Below are 21,046 nucleotides of genomic sequence, written 5' to 3' on the forward strand. Positions count from 1 at the left end.
TTGGAGCTAAACTGAATTGAACTAACGAACTCCGCATTTCGAGATGGGAATGAAAAGCCTTTCTTTTACTTACCCTTTTTCTTCTATTGAGGGGATAACCTGGTAAACGAACAAATAGGTGGTCCCAATGGTTGGCTTACACGACTTCCAAGATTGACAAGAATAGAAAGACTGGACGAACAGAGACTGCTTGAAGGGCTGATAGGATTGAACGCGCAGTAACTGGGAGTCCTATTACACCTAAGGCCAACTAAAATTCACCAAACCAGGGTTCATCTCGTGTAGTGATTGTGGACTCGTACAAGGATATTGAGTAGACAGACGGTTGATGTATCAGACTCGACCCTATCTTTCGAAGCTAAAGTGAATAGACCCTTAGACCCCGTTCTTTAGAGCTGATCTGATCTGCTCTGCTCTACTCTGCTCAATTTTCAAATAATAATTAATAATAACAACAATAATAATTAATATTCAATAATAATAATTAATATTGTATTGATGATAATAATTTATTATTTTGAATAATTATAATAATTATTAATATTAAAAATGATTTTAATAATAATAATAATAATAATATTCCTTTCTCCTTTTCTTCGTTAGGGGAATTAGATAAGGATGTTATTGCGTTGCTGAAACGGGTTCAGGCGTTCGCTAAGACGCAGGATATTGGTGCTCATGCAGCTGCTCACATCTTCAATAGAATCGGGTTCGCTATAACTAGAGGATCGGAGTGGGGGCCCAGATTGTATCTCGGCTCCCTACCAATTTTTTGTAATTTGTTTGGATTTGTAGGTTTTAATAATAATAATAATAATAATAATAATAATAATAATAATAATAATAATAATAATAACAACAACAACATTAATAATAGTATTAATAATAATGTTGAAATCTGCTCAGCTCGGCTCTGCTCTGCTATGCTATCCTGAAATCTGCTCTGCTCTACTCTACTAAAATTTAATCTGCTCCGCTCTGCTGATCCCTGCTTTACTCTGCTCTGCCCTACCCTGCCCAGAAGCTCAAAAGAACAGGGTCTTAGTCTAATTAATTACTATACTAAACTTCAAACTAAACCCAAAAACTTTTAAGAATGCAAATGCTGTAGACTTTTGTCTCGTATTTAAAGTGAGCAAACCCACAATTAAAAAGACCAAGAATAATTATTCTCCAAACACAACCCACGGAAAATCTTCAATTAGGCACTTCTCACGCACCCCTCTCTAAACACTTTTCAATTAAACAAAACAAAAACAATTGAAAGAAATTGCGGATCACACGCGACCTTGTCAGGGTAATACAACTAGCCATCTACTCACTCCTTCCTCTTCTAATTTCTTCAATTTTCGACGACTTTACTTCATTTGTTCTTCTCTTTGAATACGACTTTCATTCCTTTTTAATCCAATCAACTACTTTCAATTAATCCCATCTCATCAAATACACATAATATTTCCAAAAACAGCAATTAATTTCAATACCAAATTCAAAATGTTAGAGAATGAAATTAATTCAACAACTAGACCAATTTCCAAATCCAACTTCTTATTTACCAACTTCTTAACTCCTTTATTTTCCATTTTCCTAGATTCTTTGAAGATCATCTTCTTACACAATCCCAACCTCTATTTAATCCTCTACACTGTCACCACCCTCCCACTAGCCATCCTCATAACTTCCAACTCCGTCTCCGCCACGCCTCGCTTCCTTAAATCCCACATCGCCCGCCTTCAATGGCTCGTCGATGTGGTTCCTATTTGGATGGAAGCAGCCAATATTCAAGACGAGTCTCGAGCTGACTCGAAGAAGCTGCTTCGTCGTAAGCTCCTACACGGTGTTCCCATTTTCCTGTTGTCTTTTATTGCTTTGACTACTATTGTTGTTTCGACCCATGCTGCTCTACGCAGGAAAAAGAAAGTGACCCTCAGGACAGCGATATCTGCTCTCAGGGTCAGATGGTCCCCACCCATACTCACGTGCTTATTTAACTTTATCGCGTGGGTGGGGTGGGCCCATTTGGATCCCATCGTAAATAGAGTCGCCGTCGAGTACTGGTACTTGACGGCGGCCCAGGTGGCGGTCGAGGTGTACTTAATGTCAGTGTTTGCAGTTGGGCTTGTCGTGTCCGTGGTAGAAGGCCGGGTCGGGTATGAAGCGATATGGGTTGGGTGGGGTTTAATGAAAGGAAGGCGGGTTTGTGGGTGGGTTTTGGCGGGCTTGATACTTTCAATTTCGGGTTTTATAGGGAGGCAGATGATTGGGGTGATTAACGGTGAAGATTTGGCAAATGATAGCGGAGGGTACACGTGGACGGCGGAGATGAGGTTTGGATGTATGGTAGGATTGGTGGTTTTGTTAGGGTGGTTTGTGTTATGGAGTTATGTAATATTTGCGGTTTTATATTTTGATTGTAGGAAAAGAAATGTAATTAAAGAAGAAGAACAATTAGATATAATTGATGATTATGACTTTTAATTTCTATTTTTTTTTTTAATATATCCATTATCTCTAGATGTGATAAATGATAATGATACTTTGCTTTATTTATAGCACATGCTTTGGATCTTGTTTGTAGTGATGCCTTTATCTCTTTAGCACTCTCAAGGGTCGAGAATTATTGATACTTGATTCTTTAACATTTTAAGGTTTTTAATTTTTTTTTTTTTTTGTTATTATTGGAAATTTGAGTTGAGTGATTTGGGTAAATAATGCTAAAATAAAAAATAATTCCGTATATATGTCAGTTTTAAAACTATTTTCCGTGATACCGTACACGTAGGATTAGTGTTAGGTTGTAAAATCTGAGGCTATAAACCGCTAATAACAATAGCGGATTTTAAAAAAGAACCGCTAATATTATTAGCGGTTTATACTTAAAATACTCAGTGACTTATTACGCTTTATGTTTAGGTTCTTCAAATAGAACCGCTAATGGTATTAGAGGTTCTTCAAATAGAACCGCTAATACCATTAAAGGTTCTATTTTAAGAACCTCTAACCATTACATGTTCTTCAAATAGAACCACTAATGGTCTTAAAGGTTCTATTTGAAGAACCTCTAATACCATTAGCGGTTCTAATTTGTATAGAACCGCAATATTTATTAGCGGTTTATTAATAGCCAACAAACAAACCAAAAATCCGAGCCTACGTGGATGATATGGTGGGAAATATTTTTTTAAAGCAATGTACACACGAAAATATTTTTAATTTTAACATTATTTATGAAAATGCTCAATTTAAGTTCCTTTGTAATTTTTATCTTCTTTGGCGTGTGATAGGGTGTACAATTTGGGAATAGATTAAATAATTATGGTTCGTGTTGAAAGTACTGTAATTATGTTGTGTCCAAAAAAAAAAAAAGTACTGTAATTACAAGAGAAAATGTGTTGGAAGTAAAATTGTGAAAAAAATGATGAAGAAGTTGGGCTCAATTTATCGTAATTACGTGATAGACTGATAGGTGGCTTCTGTAGAGGAATATGGTAATGAAGTGGTGATATTTTGTATACAGTCCTTTCGAATTTCAAACCGAAATCGTTTAAGTGCCCGAAATAAACTGACCAAAATGAGAACCGAACCGACTAAAAACCGTTTTTTAAAATCGAAAACCGACCCGAACCGTATGTGAATGAACTCGAAACCGAAGCGATTCGAATAGCGTTACACCGTATAAGAACCGAACCCGTGTAATGAAGTGGTGATATTTTGTATACAGTCCTTTCGAATTTCAAACCGAAATCGTTTAAGTGCCCGAAATAAACTGACCAAAATGAGAACCGAACCGACTAAAAACCGTTTTTTAAAATCGAAAACCGACCCGAACCGTATGTGAATGAACTCGAAACCGAAGCGATCTGAATAGCGTTACACCGTATAAGAACCGAACCCGTTAATGAACCGAACTAGTTCTAAACCGAACCGAAAAAGAACCGAACAGTTTCTAACCCGAAACCGCTTTTAACCCGAAACCGTTTGAACCGGGATAAAAAACATTGACACCGAACCGTTAACAACCCGCGACCCGTTTGCACCGAACTGTATATAAACCGATCCGTTTATAAACCGAACCGCTTGCAAACTGAATCGTTTATGAAACGGACCGCTTATAAATGAATCGACTACAAACTGCTTACTGTAAAGAGAATATTAAAATCAAGTTAAAAGGTGTTTTAAATGAAATTTAATTATCATAGTACAAAAATTCTTCGTGCCAAATTAATATTTATTGAAAATTTATTATCATAGTATAAAATATTTCCTGCCAAATTATTATCATAATATAAAATATCTTCCTGCCATAAACTGAACCGAAAAAGAGCTGAACCAGTCATAAACTGAACTGGATCAATTATAAAATGAACCGAAAAAGAATCGAACTAGTAATAAACTGAACCGAAAAAAAATCGAAAAAAAAGTACTCATGATGCCATGATGTGTGGTAAATTTGGGAAATGGGAAGCGAAATACTCCACTTCTTTATCATTTGTAAACTAGTTTTTAGGCATTCTAACTGATTATAGTATACATTATACATTATGATTAATTTTCTTGTAATTAAATTTGTTATTCATATTGTCATTTGCTACATCTTAATATTTTGTATTCAAAAGATTACATAAAGTATTACGTAGCTTGGTGGTAAGATATTTAGTGGAGAATTTTTATTTTTTAATTATTATGAGTGCACGACATGTAATGGAAATCAATGGAAGGGAGAGCCACGTGGCGTTATGACTTATGAGTACTTGAATAGATGACGTGGTGTATTGAGGGGAGCTTACATGACACGTGTACGTTGTTTGAAACGTCTTTTAGGTTAAACGTATGACGATATGAGTGTGGTAAAATTGGGAAGTAATAAGTTGTGACATAGTTAAATGAAATTTAAATTATTAAAACATTTAAGTATGATACAACTATTAGTTAATAGTCTTTTTTTTTTTTTTGAAACATTAGTTAATAGTCTTAATACTCAAATGAAATGTTAATATCTTGTTTAGGCTATTTTATTTAAGTGTCCCATTTGACTGATATCTTATCGATGTGAAACTTAGACTTATGATATACGATATACGAGCATTAATTATCAATATGCATAAATTATGAAAAGTTGTTATTTGAATATTGTTAGAAGAGAGGCCTATACGTCTTATTCACTATTGCTAAAATCAAAAGGATTTATATATGTTTAATCTCTTAATTAAAATACAATTTTTTTAAAAAATAAAATCGCTCTAGCATTGGACTTTACTCCTCTAATATCGCCCCTTTCCCTCTTCACGTCTAATCAAATTAAACAAATAATTTAATACTTCATATCGTTTTCTTTCAAAAAAAAATAAATTAATTTAATACTTCATTCTTGTAAAATCGTATCCTTTGATACTCGTATATCACAAATTCACAATTCCAAATATATTAATTTACTACTTATATATTTATTTCAATTCTTTTAATAAAAAAAATAAACGGTATGAAAGTGAGAGATAACTTAAAAGTGGTTAAAGTTTTCCCTTACCTAAACATAAAATTGGTTTTCATCACCTATTCCGCTGTCTTCGAGGAGTCGTGGCTCTCTAAACACCCAAAAAAAAAAAAAAAAAAAAATTATGATGAAGGGTGTGCCCCGTTGCCTCAACCACTAACTACAAAGACCAAGAAGTGAGGAGAAGAGAGATAATTGAAGATAGTAGGTTGAAGCTGAAAATGGCAGCCTCAGCTCTCCCAATCATTGGATGCATCATCCCCTCCACCCCGCGTCAATCCTTCCTAACTCAACGTTCCGCTCCTATACAGCAGTAAGCTCACTCAATTTCATTTCCATATTCCCTTCATTATTTTCCTGTTTCTATCTTCTCGATTTGTCCATGTTTCGATTTTTCTTTCTGGGTCTTTTTTTTTCGAGAATTTTGCATAATTTAGAGGAAATTTAATCATGCCCTTGTTCAAAGTTTCCCTGAATACAATACAAAATTAGTTGGAAATTAGAATTTTTCTACTTGTATTAAATTTGGGAAACCCCAATTCCAGCTTACAAATACAAATTGAAATTCTTGCAATTGTAATTATTTATGTTGTACTTGGAATTTTGAGGGGAAATTCCGGTAATTCTTCACTATACATGAGCTATGGAATTACTGTAATACTTGTAATTGTTACATTGTTCATAACTCATAACTCATAAGTATATACTTCGTATATGAGAGCCCAGCATTCATCAAGGGTAAGCCGTATAAATGTTTAATGAGGGTGAGCGCGGTAATTGCAGTCCTTATTGCAATGTTGGCAGCTCACTAGGGTTGTATATTGAAGTTATTGGGTATATATGTTCAATGTGAGAGGAGTGGAGGACTAGTTGTCGCATCACTAGTTCAAGTACAATATCGCGTGACAATTGATTTCGAATGAGGGAGTATTTATACAATATACTGGAAGAATTTTAGTTTGCCTGGCTTTGAAAGATGTTTTGTTTTTATATTTTTGTATGTCCATCAAGATATATGCACCATTCTTCCAACATAGGCTATTAATGGGCTGGAAAAGGCCACTGTTTCCTGAAATAGTGATGTTTCACTCAGCTTCCAGCCCACCTAGTATCATTGACAGGGTCAATGGAGGTATGAATTCACGCCGCCTTACCCTTTACCTCTATCCACAATATACGAATGGCCTTTTTGCATTTTTCCTTCTCTTAAATCAGGCTAGTTAGAAGACAATCATTGGATGCAAGAGAGGGAGGGAAAGGGTCTTAAACTTACTAATGAAATATATTGTGTAATATATTAGCTCTGAGTTGAGTAGGTAGGCTGTGCATGAGAACATTAGATAGTAGACAGTTAGACACCGTATGCTATGCAGATAGTGGTAAACCAAATTAATATTAGCCAAAATGAATTCTTATCATAAACCCGACTTGACTCTTTTCTTGAACTCCTTCTCCTACCATTTCGAAAGGCACATAAGCTTTATCCTCAACCCCATGTCAGTTGTCATGTTGGGCTTAAGATTTTTGTGGTGGAACCATGGAAATGAAGTGACACTGTGCTTAAAAAATGGGGAATGATGTTGCTATATTGGGATCTATATCTTTCTTGTGCTTCATTAGCTGTTTACTATGTATGTCATATTATCAGCTTCATTCACAATATGTACTAATGTTTATAAATGAGTATGGCCTAGCTATAGTTGTGAGATGTTGTTAACTAATTAATTTGTTCTGTTTGCATACCTCTTAGTTGTCATGGCTGTATGGCAGAGAGTCTGTCAACATGTGCTACGTAAAGGATTGGCTACCCAGAATAAAGATTGCTATGAAGTTTTTTTGGTTCTATTTTACCACTTTGGCTTCTTGTAGTCATGGATTTTTATTATATCAATGTTACGTTTTTACTTCTGAATGATTCAACACAAGGGGCATAAAGCTCTAATCTATAAAATTTGTTTAGGTTTAGGGGCAGGGGGAGCTTAGCTTCTCTAACAAAAAATAAAAAATAAAAAAATAAAAATAAAAATAAAAAATCATTATCTTTGATTTTTTTTTTTTTTTTTTTAGAGAGGGGGGAGGGGATTGAGTGTTAAATGATTTGACATGAATGATATATTGATATCCTTTGTGTTTGTAAATGTTGGTACACTTAATGTAACTCATAGGTGATAATTGAATAATATTTCAATCCCAGATGATTTTCTCTTTGACTTCTTTAATGATTGTCTCATATGTAAATAATAATGGCTAATTTCTTTCAGATGGCATTTGATGGGAAAGCAGCATTCAAGACAGTTTGCACATACGAGGGGTGTGTTTCGTATGCTAGCCGATTCTAACGTATGCAATTAAGGACTTTAACTATATGATAAGGGTTAGTTAGTTTGCATATAATCTGGATTTACTCTAGGTATACAATTTGTTTTTGGATCAAGTTTGACAAATCCATAGTTTCAGTTTGAGTTTCTTGATTTTGTAGATATCTGGTCACTCCCTGTTTCCCTTCATCCTTGAATAATAGACCTATTACTGTAGAGGATGTCCCAAATATCAGGTCACTTGCCTGATTAGTATACTGTAATTGAACTTTCCCTTCATCCTTAAATAATATTTTTAATGATACCACTTTAAGAACATATAAAAATTATAATGGAAGGTGAAGATATTGTCCATATCGAATTTTAGTAGTGGATGATAATTATGACATTCTCATTAATTTCTCAAAGTGATCTTTAATCATTTGTGTTTTCGTTATTATCTGTAGCTTAAGGGCATCAGCTTTTTTGTTTTTAGCGTTTTTTTCTTCTTAGCTTGGTGTCCTCCTAATACTTTCCTATTAAATCATTGGCTTGTAGATGTTTTTGGACTTGAGTTGTGCTTGTGGTGAGATTATGACCCTTTGACAACAAAATTTCATGTCCCCAATTGACAAGAGCTTGATTCTACAATGTGACTATGTCAATAATTGCTAGATGAGGCAATGCTATATATTAATGAGTTAATCTTTTTCTCTTTCAGGCTTCTTCAGGAAAGGGGAGTTTTAGGAAAGAAGTACTGATGGTGGATCCATTGGAGGCCAAAAAATTAGCTGCAAAACAATATGTAGAAATAAGATCAAAAGAGAAATTTGAGGTTTGTAAATTTCTTTCTCTGAACTTATTTGCTGCACAATTTGGACTGCTTTCCTTTGTGACAAATATCTCAAGCTTAAAGTTGGGGAATTGGGTCACATGAGTCCATCAATTGATCTGAAGTCCTTAATTATGCTGTTTTTCGTTTACCTTTTTTTTATTTACTCCATCTAAGAGGATTCTTAAGATTGCATGTTTTATCTTGAAGCATCTCACTCTGGTAGCAGTGGTAGGCATAGAGCAATTAATGATGGATATCTAAATCCATGAAGATTGATGGGCTTGGATCAACCCTTTCATATAATAGGCTAATTTTTTTTTAGGATTAGTAGAAGTGAAAACACACAAAATATAAGAGACAATGGAAAACGATATTTTACCGGAATACACCACTCACTAACTAGTCGGAGAAAACCATGAGTTCACTATTAACAATTATGGAGTATAAGTCTCAACTCACAAGTCACAACCCCCCTTGAATTACAATCCACACCTCTCAAAACATCTAATTTAGAAACCTAAGAGTGTTTGTAAAGTCTCACCTTTGTTTTACATTGAAATAGAAGACACTTGACCCCTTTTATTGTACATAAAATCCTACCCCTTTTCAAATTGAGAATGTGCTAAAGTCCAAACTTTAAGCTAGATCTCCGTTCCACGCATTGATTGTGTAAAATTTATGTTTAAGAAATGGCTTTATTGGATGAAAACTAATATGAATAAAATGAATGAATGAAGGAGGAATGCCCTAAAATTAAAGACGTGCAATGAGGATAGTAGTATTGTTGTTCTTGTGAACCATTGGCATTTAGTTGGCTAAATTGAAAAAAAAAAGTGATTTTTGATCATTTTGTAACGTTCATTAGGGGTGGGAATTATGGAAATGGTGATTCTGTGCCATTGGGTGAGGCATATACCCCTCAAGTGCTGCTTAGGCTATTAGGATAATGCTCATTTCACAAGGAAATATCCACATCCAAGGCCTGTTGTTGCTCCCTCATAGTCCTCACTTCCAAATGAGGAGTTAAGGCTCCCTAAGCGCAAACTTAGAACTCCATGTGGAAGCTGCTGCAAATGCCACCAGACCAAAAGGATTTAGAAGGCATCCAGCTTATTTAATGAATCAACATCACCCATTTGTTGCCGAGAAAGAAGGAAATCAACTTCATAGAGTGGCACCTACCCTTGCCAAGGTTTTGGGAGATCTAAATATATAGAACCTTGTGTCTGACCTGCCTAGATTAATTGTGAAACAAGCTAATTGATATATTATGAGTAGATATATTTGTCATAAATGTTTCAGCAATTCTACCCATAATTTCAGATCTGAACATTTGTGCCACAGGCCCACAGGGTATTTGACTTACGGTTTCTATTGACCTTCGTGCTCCATGTACTCATATTTTATGTAAGGACGGTCTGATCCCTGATGAGCATATCTACTGGCCTATAGTAGAAGCTTATCTCTTCAGCTTTAGTTTTCTGTGTGAGCTGCTTTGATCCATCTTTCTTCGTCTTCATAGTTGCCTGAGCCTTGCAAGTTCTTCCTGGCAGAACATGAGAGACAGAGCATCTGTTTCTGTAATTCATCTGGGGTTCTTTTGGTAAAAACCAACAATAAATCACCGCTCCATGCATGCTGCCTGGATGGGGTCCAGCAGCATGTAAATTTGACTTGATGTTAATCTGTTTGGAACTATAGTCAAGTATATACTATTTTTGGGTGCTCACAAAAAACTATCACATGCCCTAAAATAGAATAAGATTAAGTTTAGAATTCCAATGTTGTCTTCCTCATAATTGGAGTAATAGAGGTATAATGGGATGGAGAAAACTATTAAGAAGTATTTATTAATTTTAATGGTGTTCGAACTTCGATGGGAAAATTCTTATACATGAGGGTTTAGGACCTTTGCATTAATGCCTCCCCCCCTCCTCTTTTCCATTCACACATAAGCAAAATGTAACTGAAGTTTATGACCATAGAGAAGACGTCAAATTGAAGCTATCAATGGAGCGTGGGCAATGATTGGCCTTACTGCTGGTTTAGTCATTGAAGGCCATACAGGAAAGACTATTTTGGGTCAGGTATGTTGTCTTTTCTATTATGCTGTAAGCCTGTAACTGTGTATTTTGTTGTATGGTTTATTGGTTTAATGCTTTATTGGGTTAAGAAGCCTACATATCGATAGTTTGAGTGTAATACACTAATGCTATTGTGTGGCAGCTTGATGGATATTGGCATGCTATTCTGGGATTCTTTGTAAGATGGTAGAAGTTTTCCAACACTTCAAATTGTGGCCATCTGAGATTTTAGCTGTAGATTGATGGACTTTGTACATGTTCGAGAGATTTACATTCATCCCATATTGGTGAAATCAATCCTTACATTCTTATTCTTGTATTATACATTTTGATCATAATTGATGTATTCATGCTGATTCTTTCAGCAAAAGAGGGTTCAATGATAGAAACCCATTGAAACACAACTACTGTAGCAAAAGTCTAAAAGAGACGCTTGGTATCGTGAATAACGTGGCTCTATTCAAACTTCTTGTACAAAGTGAGGGCTGGTAGTATAGATGATTTGTCTAACAAATTATGGAGTATTGATTAAAACAGGGAGAAAATGAATATAGAAGGTATACTAGCAATTTGTCATTAATGACAATTGACATATATTGCCAGTTTATCATTAATGACAATCGACATGTATTACCAATTTATCATCTACAGAGTACTAAACGAGTCGTAAGTTCAAAGAGCTGATGAAGAACCATATACTTCCTGGGTTCCATGCTTCTAAGAAACGTGAATGATTTTTACAAGAAAAGGACGTTGAAAGAAAATTGTACGAGTAGTATTGAATAGCCGGGATATTCTACCAAGAATTAGGTACATTTGCTTTGGATGTTTTGTCATAGAAATTTCTGCATGAAAATCTGCCGGAAGTTTCTCTTTAAATCTTTTTATAATTCATTGAATCTAATTTATTTCGGGTTTTTTTCCACCAAATGGTGGATGCAATTGACTAGGCATAAAACACAAATTAGTAAATAAAGAAGATAAGATATAATTTGTTTTGATAATTGGATCCACATACCACACTTCCATTATGGTTGACATTTCCATAGCATCTTTGCGGAATAATTTTTTCAACGTGACATTTTTTTTATATTTTGTAATGGATAATGTTAGAAAAGACAAATTTTCTTGTTACACTTCTCTCCCAATTGTAATACTCTTAATATTCCTTTTTTATTAGGTATATCTGAAATTTTTAAGTCGAAAAATAATCAAAATGTAACCAATAAAAAGGAACGGAGGAAGTACAAAAGCAAATTGATGGACGTTTGAGTGGGAAATGGTTGAGATTTGAGGTGTTGGAGGAGTTAGGGTTTGAGGGAATTGGGATTTTTAGAGAGAGAGGGAAAGTCGAAATGGAGGAGGGTGAAAAGAGAAATATGAGGCTTGGCCTCTCGTATCCGGGTTTTAGAAACCCAGCAGACCGCTTCCACGGCGCCTGGGCCGCGCCTACGTCGAGCTAGCAACCGTGCTCGCGGCGAGCAGTGTCGTGCCTGCAGTACTCTTTGATGTGCCCTCTTCCTGGGCGCAACGCGGCATCTACAGGAACATTTTGGGGGTCTTGAAATTCGGGCACCGGGCCCTCTTCCCTTCTGGTTGCACCCGCGGTGACCTAGAAAGTGCTATCCTTGGGCGCGGCTCTTGAATAAGGCTTCAAATTCAATTTCGATTCTTTCTCCTATCAAACTCTAATTCTAGCTTCAAAATTCATTCCTACCGACCTTAGAACTTCTTCAAATCTTCATCCATAGGCTCAATACCCAAAATTCAAATTCTTGTGAAAAAACACACAAGAAAAACAAAAGAAATATAGGAAAAGAACTAAGATAAAAGCAAACAAAATTCAACCAAAATAAGAAGAAATAAAGAAAGAAAGAAAGGATAGAAATCTCAGGTTGCCTCTCGGAAGCACTTCTTTATGAGATCACTAGCTTGACCATGAGATGATGTCCTCAAGGAAGTGGCTTGGGATCCATCGGATCAAACCTAATGCACTCAATCAAACCAACTTCATCCTTGTATGATGCTTCAAACAATGGCTAATCACCATGAGCTTATGATCACCCGCCTCCAACTCAGATGAAACATAAGGATCAGTCTCTTATATCACAAAAGGGCCCGACCATTTGGACTTTAGCCTTTTGGGAAACAAGTGAAGCCTAGAATTGAATAACAACACCTTGTCTCCAACCTTGAAAATTTTGTTCCTTATGTGTTGGTCATGTCACTTATTAGTCTTCTCCTTGTATAGCTTTGAGTTCTCATAGGCATCATATCTAAGTTCTTCCAATTCATTGAGCTTAAGCAATCTTTTTTCTCTGGCCAATGACAAATCCATATTGAGCTCTTTAATAGCCCACCAAGCCTTGTGCTCCAACTCAACCGGAAAATGACAAGCTTTACCATAGACAAAACGTTAAGGAGTTGTGTCAATAGGGTTTTGTATATTGTTCTCAATGCCCATAATGTGTCATCAAGCTTAAGTGACCAATCTTTCCTTTGACTTGTTCACCATTCTCTTAAGAAGAATTTTTATCTCTCTATTAGACACTTTCACTTACCCTTGAGTTTGACAGTGATAAGGCAAACCAACCTTGTGATGGATCCTATACTTCTTGAAAAGAGATCCAAGTTGCTTCTTGGCAAAGTGAGAACTACCATCACTAATTAGCACCCTAGGGACCTCAAACCTTGAAAAATGATCTTCTTGAGAAGCTTGAGCACAACCTTATGATCATTGGTGGGGGAATGGATAACTTTATTCCACTTAGTGATATAATCAACCGCCACCAAAATGTACGAATTCCCACACGAAGAAACAAAAGTCCCCATATAGTCTACACCCCATACATCAAAAGGCTCAACTCTTAAGATGTTTTGTTGAGGCATTTCATCTCTCTTGGTGATTCCACCAATTCTTTTGAACTTGTGAACATCTTCATGCATTATTGGCCACCATAAGAGAGATTGAGAGATTTTAGTCACTATTATGTCAACGCCACTATGTCCACCAAACTCCTTCAATTTCATGATCCGGAAAACTTTTCCGAGAAAGGCCATCTCCACATTGTTTGAACAAGTGAGGATCATTCCAAAAGTATCTCCTCGCTTTCTTGAAAAATCTCTTCTTTTAATTTGTTGAGAGGAAAATTCTAGGGGAATGACTTGTAACACCCCCAAATCTCCCTCTACGGAAATACTAGTATTATCCGTATAATTATACCGTAGAGATAGACTTAGGCGTATTACCGCCGCGTGATTACGCAAGGCTACTCAACTTACTAAAAATAACAATACTTTGCGGCGGAAACTTCAATACTCTTCTTTATTAATAATAATCATAATAGTAACCAATGTTATGAGTACTCAAAATAGATACAAGACCAAATTCCTAATTTAGTGAAAACCAATCCCGGGACTCCAATGCATCATTTATTGACTCTAACCTGAAAATAAGCAACACTGCTTACCATTACGGTAAACAGGGCGAACCAAAACAAATAAGAAGTACGGGTTAGCAAAATATGCTAAGTACGGTAAGTGCAAGATAATTAAATTCAATTTATTCGCAAACATGCTTTAAAACCAATTTCCAATAAATAATCTAATAATTCCAAACTCATGGTTTAAAACCAATTCTCATAAATTCCAATATCAATAATCAATAAAACCAAATCCAATTATTTTAAAACCAATTCCTCATGTTAAAACCAATTCCTCTCCCAAGTGTGCACACCCCCCAAGCTAGTCTCCTTATGTTACAAGGCTATTCTTGAGGAAAGATCCAGCCATGCAAAGTCCAAGGCCTTATCAATAAACCAAATCCGCATAGTGGGATTACCAACATGCTTATAAATCATAAATAATAATAAATCCATGATTCAATAAATCCTCTTTTAAATCCAATAATTCAACTTTTAATGAAAACAATCCAAACTCCTTTTCAATAAATCCAACTTGCTTTCAAAATCAATCCTTTTTAAACATGAATAATAAATTAATTATTCAAAACATGTTATAAAAATCAATACTCCAATTTAATTATTAAAACCAATCCTTTAAACATACTTTTAATTCATAAACCATAATTCAAGTCAATTTAATTTAATTCATCATAAAATCATTCAAACATGTTATTCAAATCGATCACTTTCAAGGTATCTAGCCACCTAACGTACCTTGATCTTCACTTAGCCAACAACACTTCAAAAAAAAATCTCAAGTAGCTTGATCAAAAACACCCTACAAGTAAATATAACCTTAATCAATATAAGGTTAACAAATAATCACAAATAATTAAATTAAACCCTCCCAACTAAATGTACATGAACCTCTTAAATTAATTCAACATGAACATTATTAAAATCTGATTTTATATAATTAAAACTACTCATAATAATTTTATATTAATCTCCCATAATAATAATAATAATAATTGAATAAAAGAAAAGGAGAAGAAAAGAATTGGATTTGCGTAGGAAATAAAAGGCAGAACTTTCAGAGGCTATAAATCCTTTGATATAGCTCCGAATTGGGTGATTCTTGAGCCTAAACTCAAGGATTTTTCTAGAGGAACAACTTTCTGTGAAACGTCACTACCACAAAAACTGACCAGAAGTGCCCAAAAATTGGCTTCAAAGATGAACGGGATGATTTGTGTAAAATTGAGGAGAAGAAAAAGAAGAGAATTGGTGTGAAGAATGTGAGAGGTATGAAGGGGTATTTATAGGCTAGTATGAGCATGAATTATGGTAGGAAAATGTAGGAAGAATTATGGTAATTAGGGTTTAAGAGATTACTTGGAGAAGTGAGCAAAGATTTAAGGAAAGTTTTGATATTTGAAGGGATTGTGTATAATTGAATATGGAAGGTATGTATGTCATGAAAAATGTTAAGAAAATTGGAACTGCTTGGGGAATAATTAAGAAGAATGAATGGCAAGAAAATATTATAATTGGATATCAAAAAGATGGAGAATTAGAATTATGGAAAATAGGAGATTTAAGGGAGATAATTAAAAATACAAATTACCAAAATATTTTCCCAAAATCTTTATGGGATGGCCGAAATTATTGAGCTTTCTTAAGCTCATATTTTCGGCCTTCCTATTTAGTATTTAGGAATATATTTTGCTAGTTTTAAGGAATTAAAAATAATTGTGTAAATAATATTTATTGTAATAAATAATTAAATAATAAAATACCAAATATTCACCAAATAATTTAACTAATAAAAATAAGATTTTATACATAAGAAAATCTGAAATTATTAGCTAAATAAATGGGTTTTTTTGGACTTATTAAAATAATAATAAAATATAGCTTTTGCCTTAATTAAAATATCTGAAATATAAATAATCCAGTTTTTAAAATAGGATAAATGGATAATAAATCTTATCCAAAATAATGATTAGTTTTCAAAATACTTTTGGCGCCAAAATTCAAATATCATTTTGGCTCCAAGATTTAAATAGTAAATTGAATTACTAAAATACCCTTTTTTGAAAATAATAATTAATTAGGAAAATACGTATGAAAATACGGGGTATTACATGACTCCACAAACAAGATAGTTGGAAATGTCCGCATACTAAGGACTAGATGTTGAAGCTATAGCCATGAGAGTCTCAATTTCCATCTCCTTATTTATGGGAACATCATCCTTGTTCTCAAAAGGGAGCCTAGCTAGATAAGTGATCCGCCACATAGTTTTCCGCTCCTTTCTTATCTCTCATCTCCATATCAAAGTCTTGAAGCAAAAGAACCCAACGAATAAGGCATGGCTTTGCATCCTTCATGCTCATTAGATAACAAATAACTACATGATTCGTGTACACAATTACACAATGACCTTAGAGAAAATAAATAAGATAGGACCTAAACTTATCCTTAGAAAACACAACCGCAAGCGTTTCCTTCTCCGTTATTGTGTTATTCTTTTGAGATTCATCAAGAATTCTACTTGTATAGTAGATGACATAGGATTTTCCATCTTTTCTTTGACCTAGGACTCCGCTCACTGCAAAATCACTCGCATCGCACATTAGTTCAAAGGGAAATCTCCAATTCTGAGCTTTTACAATAGGGGAAGAGATAAGAGCTTCTTTAATTTGAGCTTATGAATTGCATCAAGGAAAGTCTCGTTAAAGCTAAACTCAACATCTTTCTTAAGCAATTCGGTCAAAGGTTTGGTGATTGTTGAAAAAACTTTGATAAATCTCCGGTAAAAACTAGCATGCCTAAGGAAAGCTTTTACTCCTGTGATGGAAGTAGGAGGGGGAAACTTAGAAATCACCAAAACTTTGGTCGGATCTACTTCAATTCCCTTCTTGGACACCTTATAGCCTAGGAGAATGCCCTCCTCAACCATAAAATGAATTTTTTCCTAATTCAAAATCAAACTCGTCCCTTAACACCTTTTCAAGATTGCAAAGACAAATGTCAAAATACAAGCCACCAACATTAAAAGCATATATAAAAACCTCAATTTCATTCTCAAGCATCTCGGAAATGATAGAAATCATGTATCTTTGGAAAGTGGATGGGGCATTACATAACCCGTAGGGCATCCTATGGTACGCAAATTTCCCATATGGACATGTTAAAGTCGTTTTCTCTTGATCCTTGGGGTGGATAGGGATTTGAAAGAATCCGGAATATCCATCTAAAAAGCAAAAGAAAGAATGGTGATAAAGTCTTTCAAACATTTGATCCATGAAGGGGAGAGGAAAATAGTCTTTCTTTGTGTTCTTATTTAATCTCCTGATACATATTCTCAACCCGGTCACCATCCGGGTGGAGATTTCCTCTCCACCTCCCCCCTTAATGATGTCCATCTCACCTTTCTTTGGAACTACATGAATTGGGCTAACCCACTTGCTATCGGAGTTAGCATAAATGATGCCCACTTCATGCAATTTCAAAATTTCTTTCTTGACTCTTCCCAAATCTTTTGAACCATATGAACCAATATTGATCATCTTGAAATTTCTTTGGAAATTACATGTGCATGCAAGTGACTCTTCCTAAGTAAAATTTCATGTGTACATGTGGTTCCAAACAAATTTCATGATTTCAATAGAGGTGGATTGATCATCTTCAAGATGGATTTGATGCATGCACAAAGAGGGGATAATACCCTTAATATCATCAATGTTATAGCCAATCACATATCTATATTTTCTCAGCACAACAAGCAATTTTTCCAATCGATTCCACCAAGGGTAGCATCATTGACAATAATAAGTATTCCCATTCATTACCAAGATAAGCATATTTCATAGAGGGGGGAAGGGGCTTCAACTCTACCTTGGGAGGAGGCTTAGAACTCTCCTCCAACTTCTCCTCCTCTTCCTCAAGCACATCTTCTTCTTGTTGTTCCAACTCCTCCTCCTAAGAAGCTTCTTCCTTTACCATGACTAGCTTTTTTTTAGCCTCTTATGAGTGGTACTCTTCCTTGCAAGTTAGGGCTTCCATCATAGAATTTTGGGACTTCATCATGACTCTTCCAAGTGATCTAACTCTTCATTCACAATATCCACTATATAACACTTCTCAACCATGGGGGTCTCGAGTAACTTAGAGAACTCAAATACAATCTTTTCATCGGCCACTTCACATGTGATGGTGTTCTTTTTGCAATTAATGACCACCCCCAAGGTTTTTAGAGCTTTACGTCCCAATATCAAAGGAGTGTCAACATCTTCCTCCACTATCCATCACTACAAAGTCACAAGGCACATAGATGTGCCTCACTTGAATGGGAACATCCTCAAGCTCACTACCAGGTAAAATAAAATTAACTAAATTAAATTAAAGAAAATAAATTAAATTGAGTTTAGATTGAAACCCTCGAGGTTTATGATCAACCTCTCACACCATGGACGATGGAGCTTCGAGTAAAGTACTAATGTCTGGGAACACTTAAAGGAAGAATTTTGGAAGGCTAATTAAAAAAAATTTGGACCAAAAATAATATAATTGTGCTAGAATAGAACAAGAGAAGGCTAATTAAAAGGTCTTAGGATTAAAATAAAAAGACTAATGAATAAAAAAAAATATTAAGTTAGGCTAATAATAAAATCTTAACCAATTCATCTATCCGACAAGAAACTCGATCCAAAAGGTTGGGATTGTTCATCATCGGGTTTGAATTGAGGAGACACTTTTAGGTGTTTGCACATAGTTTCACATTGATGTCTCGTGTGACGGTGTGACTTATAAAGTCGTTCGTGGTTGCTAATAGCAAAAGGCTCAATTTAAATTAAGTGCTTTGGCTATTCTAGTGTTTTGAACTAATAAATTAATAAAGTAGTTTTGGCTATTCTAGTGTTTTGAACTAATAAATTAATAAAGTAGTTTGTACGCATGTTCGTTCAAGGTTTGGTTAAAATTTTAGGCTTATGAGGAATATTTAACACTTTGGCTTGCTATTCTAAAGTCTATGTAAAGTTTAGGCGTCAATCTTGTTAGGAAGTGAAATTCTAACCTCAACACTTTTTATTCAGGTTATAGAGCCAAATATAGGTGTCAACAAAGAATAAGTATTAAGTGGAAGAAAAGTGGTAGAATAAATTGTTTCATTTTATACGAACAATAATCATTTATAATGTGGTGGCTCAAAACTTACGAGCCTAAATATTGTGTTAACATTTGAATATACATTCGATTTTTTTTTTTTTTTTTTAATTATCACTTACTAATATCGAATTTGCAATTATTCCCTTTTAGCCAACTTAAGTTTTATACCAAAGTTGTGCACTTCTTACATGATTTTATTCACTTTTTCAAATCATATTCTTATAGCTAAAATCAATTTAAGACTTAGGCTTTTAGGAAGCTCTTGACAATTTTCACACTTGGTTTCAAAACTTGAGTCTCCCATATGTCAAACCAACTCTTGGATCCATCCATCAATGCCTGAATAGAATAAGTGCCATCTAAAATAGTGATGTTCCAACCTTTTGTTTTCAAAAAGTTTATCTTTTTTGCCTGTCTCCTTGCTAATTCACATGTATTTTCTTTTATGGCTTTCACAGCTTCCTCATACATACGCCTTTGAACTTTGTCACCCTCTAACACATTAGTTTCACTAGCATACCTTTTAAAGTACTCTTCAAATTCTTGAACACCAATTGCCTTCGCCAACCCTTTGTACGGTTGATGCTTACCCATTTTCTCTGATAGGTGAAACTCAGCCAACTCATTAAGCATCCCTTTTTCAAGCATGTCATTGACTCGCTTATCTATATATTTGTTTAATATATGCGGTGAAACATAGACCCAAAGGAAGCAACAATCGTACCTTAACTCAAAACATCCTTGGGAGGATTCGAAAAATATGTCCACGTTTGGGTTGAATTGTTTTGCTACAAGGGAATAGACAAATGAGTTTGACCCACCTACAACAATAGGAAGGTTTCCACGATTATTAATTTCAGAGATCAACAACGAAGCCCATGAACGATATTGAGCAGTGCTTATCTCGTCATGACTCGATGAATCAATGTTTCCTAATAAATGGTGAGGAACACCGAGTTGCTCCTCTAATGATATTTTATTAGAGGTAATGTCAAGGCCTTTGTAGACTTGAATTTTGTCAGAATTGATGATTTCAGAAGGGAATATGGAGGCAATTTCGACAGAAAGTCGGGATTTCCCTGATGCAGTGGGGCCTAATATCACCACCACTTTATCTCTAGCTATCGAAAGTTGCATGGTGTGTAGGCAGAATAGGGTGGGGTTGAGATGTTTGGAAAATGGTGATGAATAGTAAGGTAGGTAGTGTGGTTTTTTTTTTGGTTATCATAGGGTATAAGAGCTATGTTTTTATAGTGTAACTTTATATGTTTATTTCAATTAGGGGAGGATGAATTTAAATTATCTTATAATTATTAAATCCTTTGGATAAGATAGTATGATTCTCACACTATCTAAATAAGGTAAATAAGTTTTATGATTCACATCTCAAATCCTCTAAGTAAGGTAAATACCTTTATTATTTCATTTAAGTGGGACAATAATGCATGCATCATACACCATTATTGGAACATTTCTTAGCCTAAGGGGACTAACCTATCAATTAGATAAGGTTGTATGATTCTCAAACCTTCTAAATAAGGTAAATATGTTTTATGATTCACATCTCAAATCCTCTAAATAAAGTGGATATCTTTATTTCATTTAAGTGGAACAATAATGCATCATACACCATTACTGGCACATTTCTTAGCCTAAGAGGACTAGCTTACCCAATTAATTAAAGGCTACTCAAAGTCACCTTTTATTACACTCAAATTATATTTATCAGAAAAACTTCATCCACTAACGTTGCGAGAGAT

General features: G+C 34.8%; 3 protein-coding genes across 3 annotated transcripts; 2 read left to right on the forward strand and 1 right to left on the reverse strand.

Annotated features, from left to right (window-relative positions):
- Positions 1-896: 896 nt before the first annotated feature.
- LOC110721071 lies at positions 897-2,555 on the forward strand. The gene has a single exon (XM_021900186.1). The coding sequence runs from the start codon at positions 1,495-1,497 to the stop codon at positions 2,476-2,478; it is 984 nt and encodes a 327-aa protein (XP_021755878.1). The 5' UTR covers positions 897-1,494; the 3' UTR covers positions 2,479-2,555.
- Positions 2,556-5,326: 2,771 nt separating this feature from the next.
- Positions 5,327-11,108, forward strand: LOC110721072. The gene is made up of 5 exons (XM_021900187.1): positions 5,327-5,804; positions 7,753-7,831; positions 8,510-8,623; positions 10,609-10,710; positions 10,850-11,108. The coding sequence occupies exons 1-5, from the start codon at positions 5,713-5,715 to the stop codon at positions 10,895-10,897; spliced, it is 435 nt and encodes a 144-aa protein (XP_021755879.1). The 5' UTR covers positions 5,327-5,712; the 3' UTR covers positions 10,898-11,108.
- A 7,788-nt stretch (positions 11,109-18,896) lies between these two features.
- LOC110721064 (adenylate isopentenyltransferase 1, chloroplastic-like) lies at positions 18,897-20,740 on the reverse strand. The gene has a single exon (XM_021900179.1). The coding sequence runs from the start codon at positions 20,421-20,423 to the stop codon at positions 19,530-19,532; it is 894 nt and encodes a 297-aa protein (XP_021755871.1). The 5' UTR covers positions 20,424-20,740; the 3' UTR covers positions 18,897-19,529.
- Positions 20,741-21,046: the final 306 nt, after the last annotated feature.

The sequence above is a fragment of the Chenopodium quinoa genome, unplaced genomic scaffold, assembly GCF_001683475.1.
Source record: "Chenopodium quinoa cultivar QQ74 unplaced genomic scaffold, ASM168347v1, whole genome shotgun sequence".
NCBI classification, from domain to species: domain Eukaryota; kingdom Viridiplantae; phylum Streptophyta; class Magnoliopsida; order Caryophyllales; family Amaranthaceae; genus Chenopodium; species Chenopodium quinoa.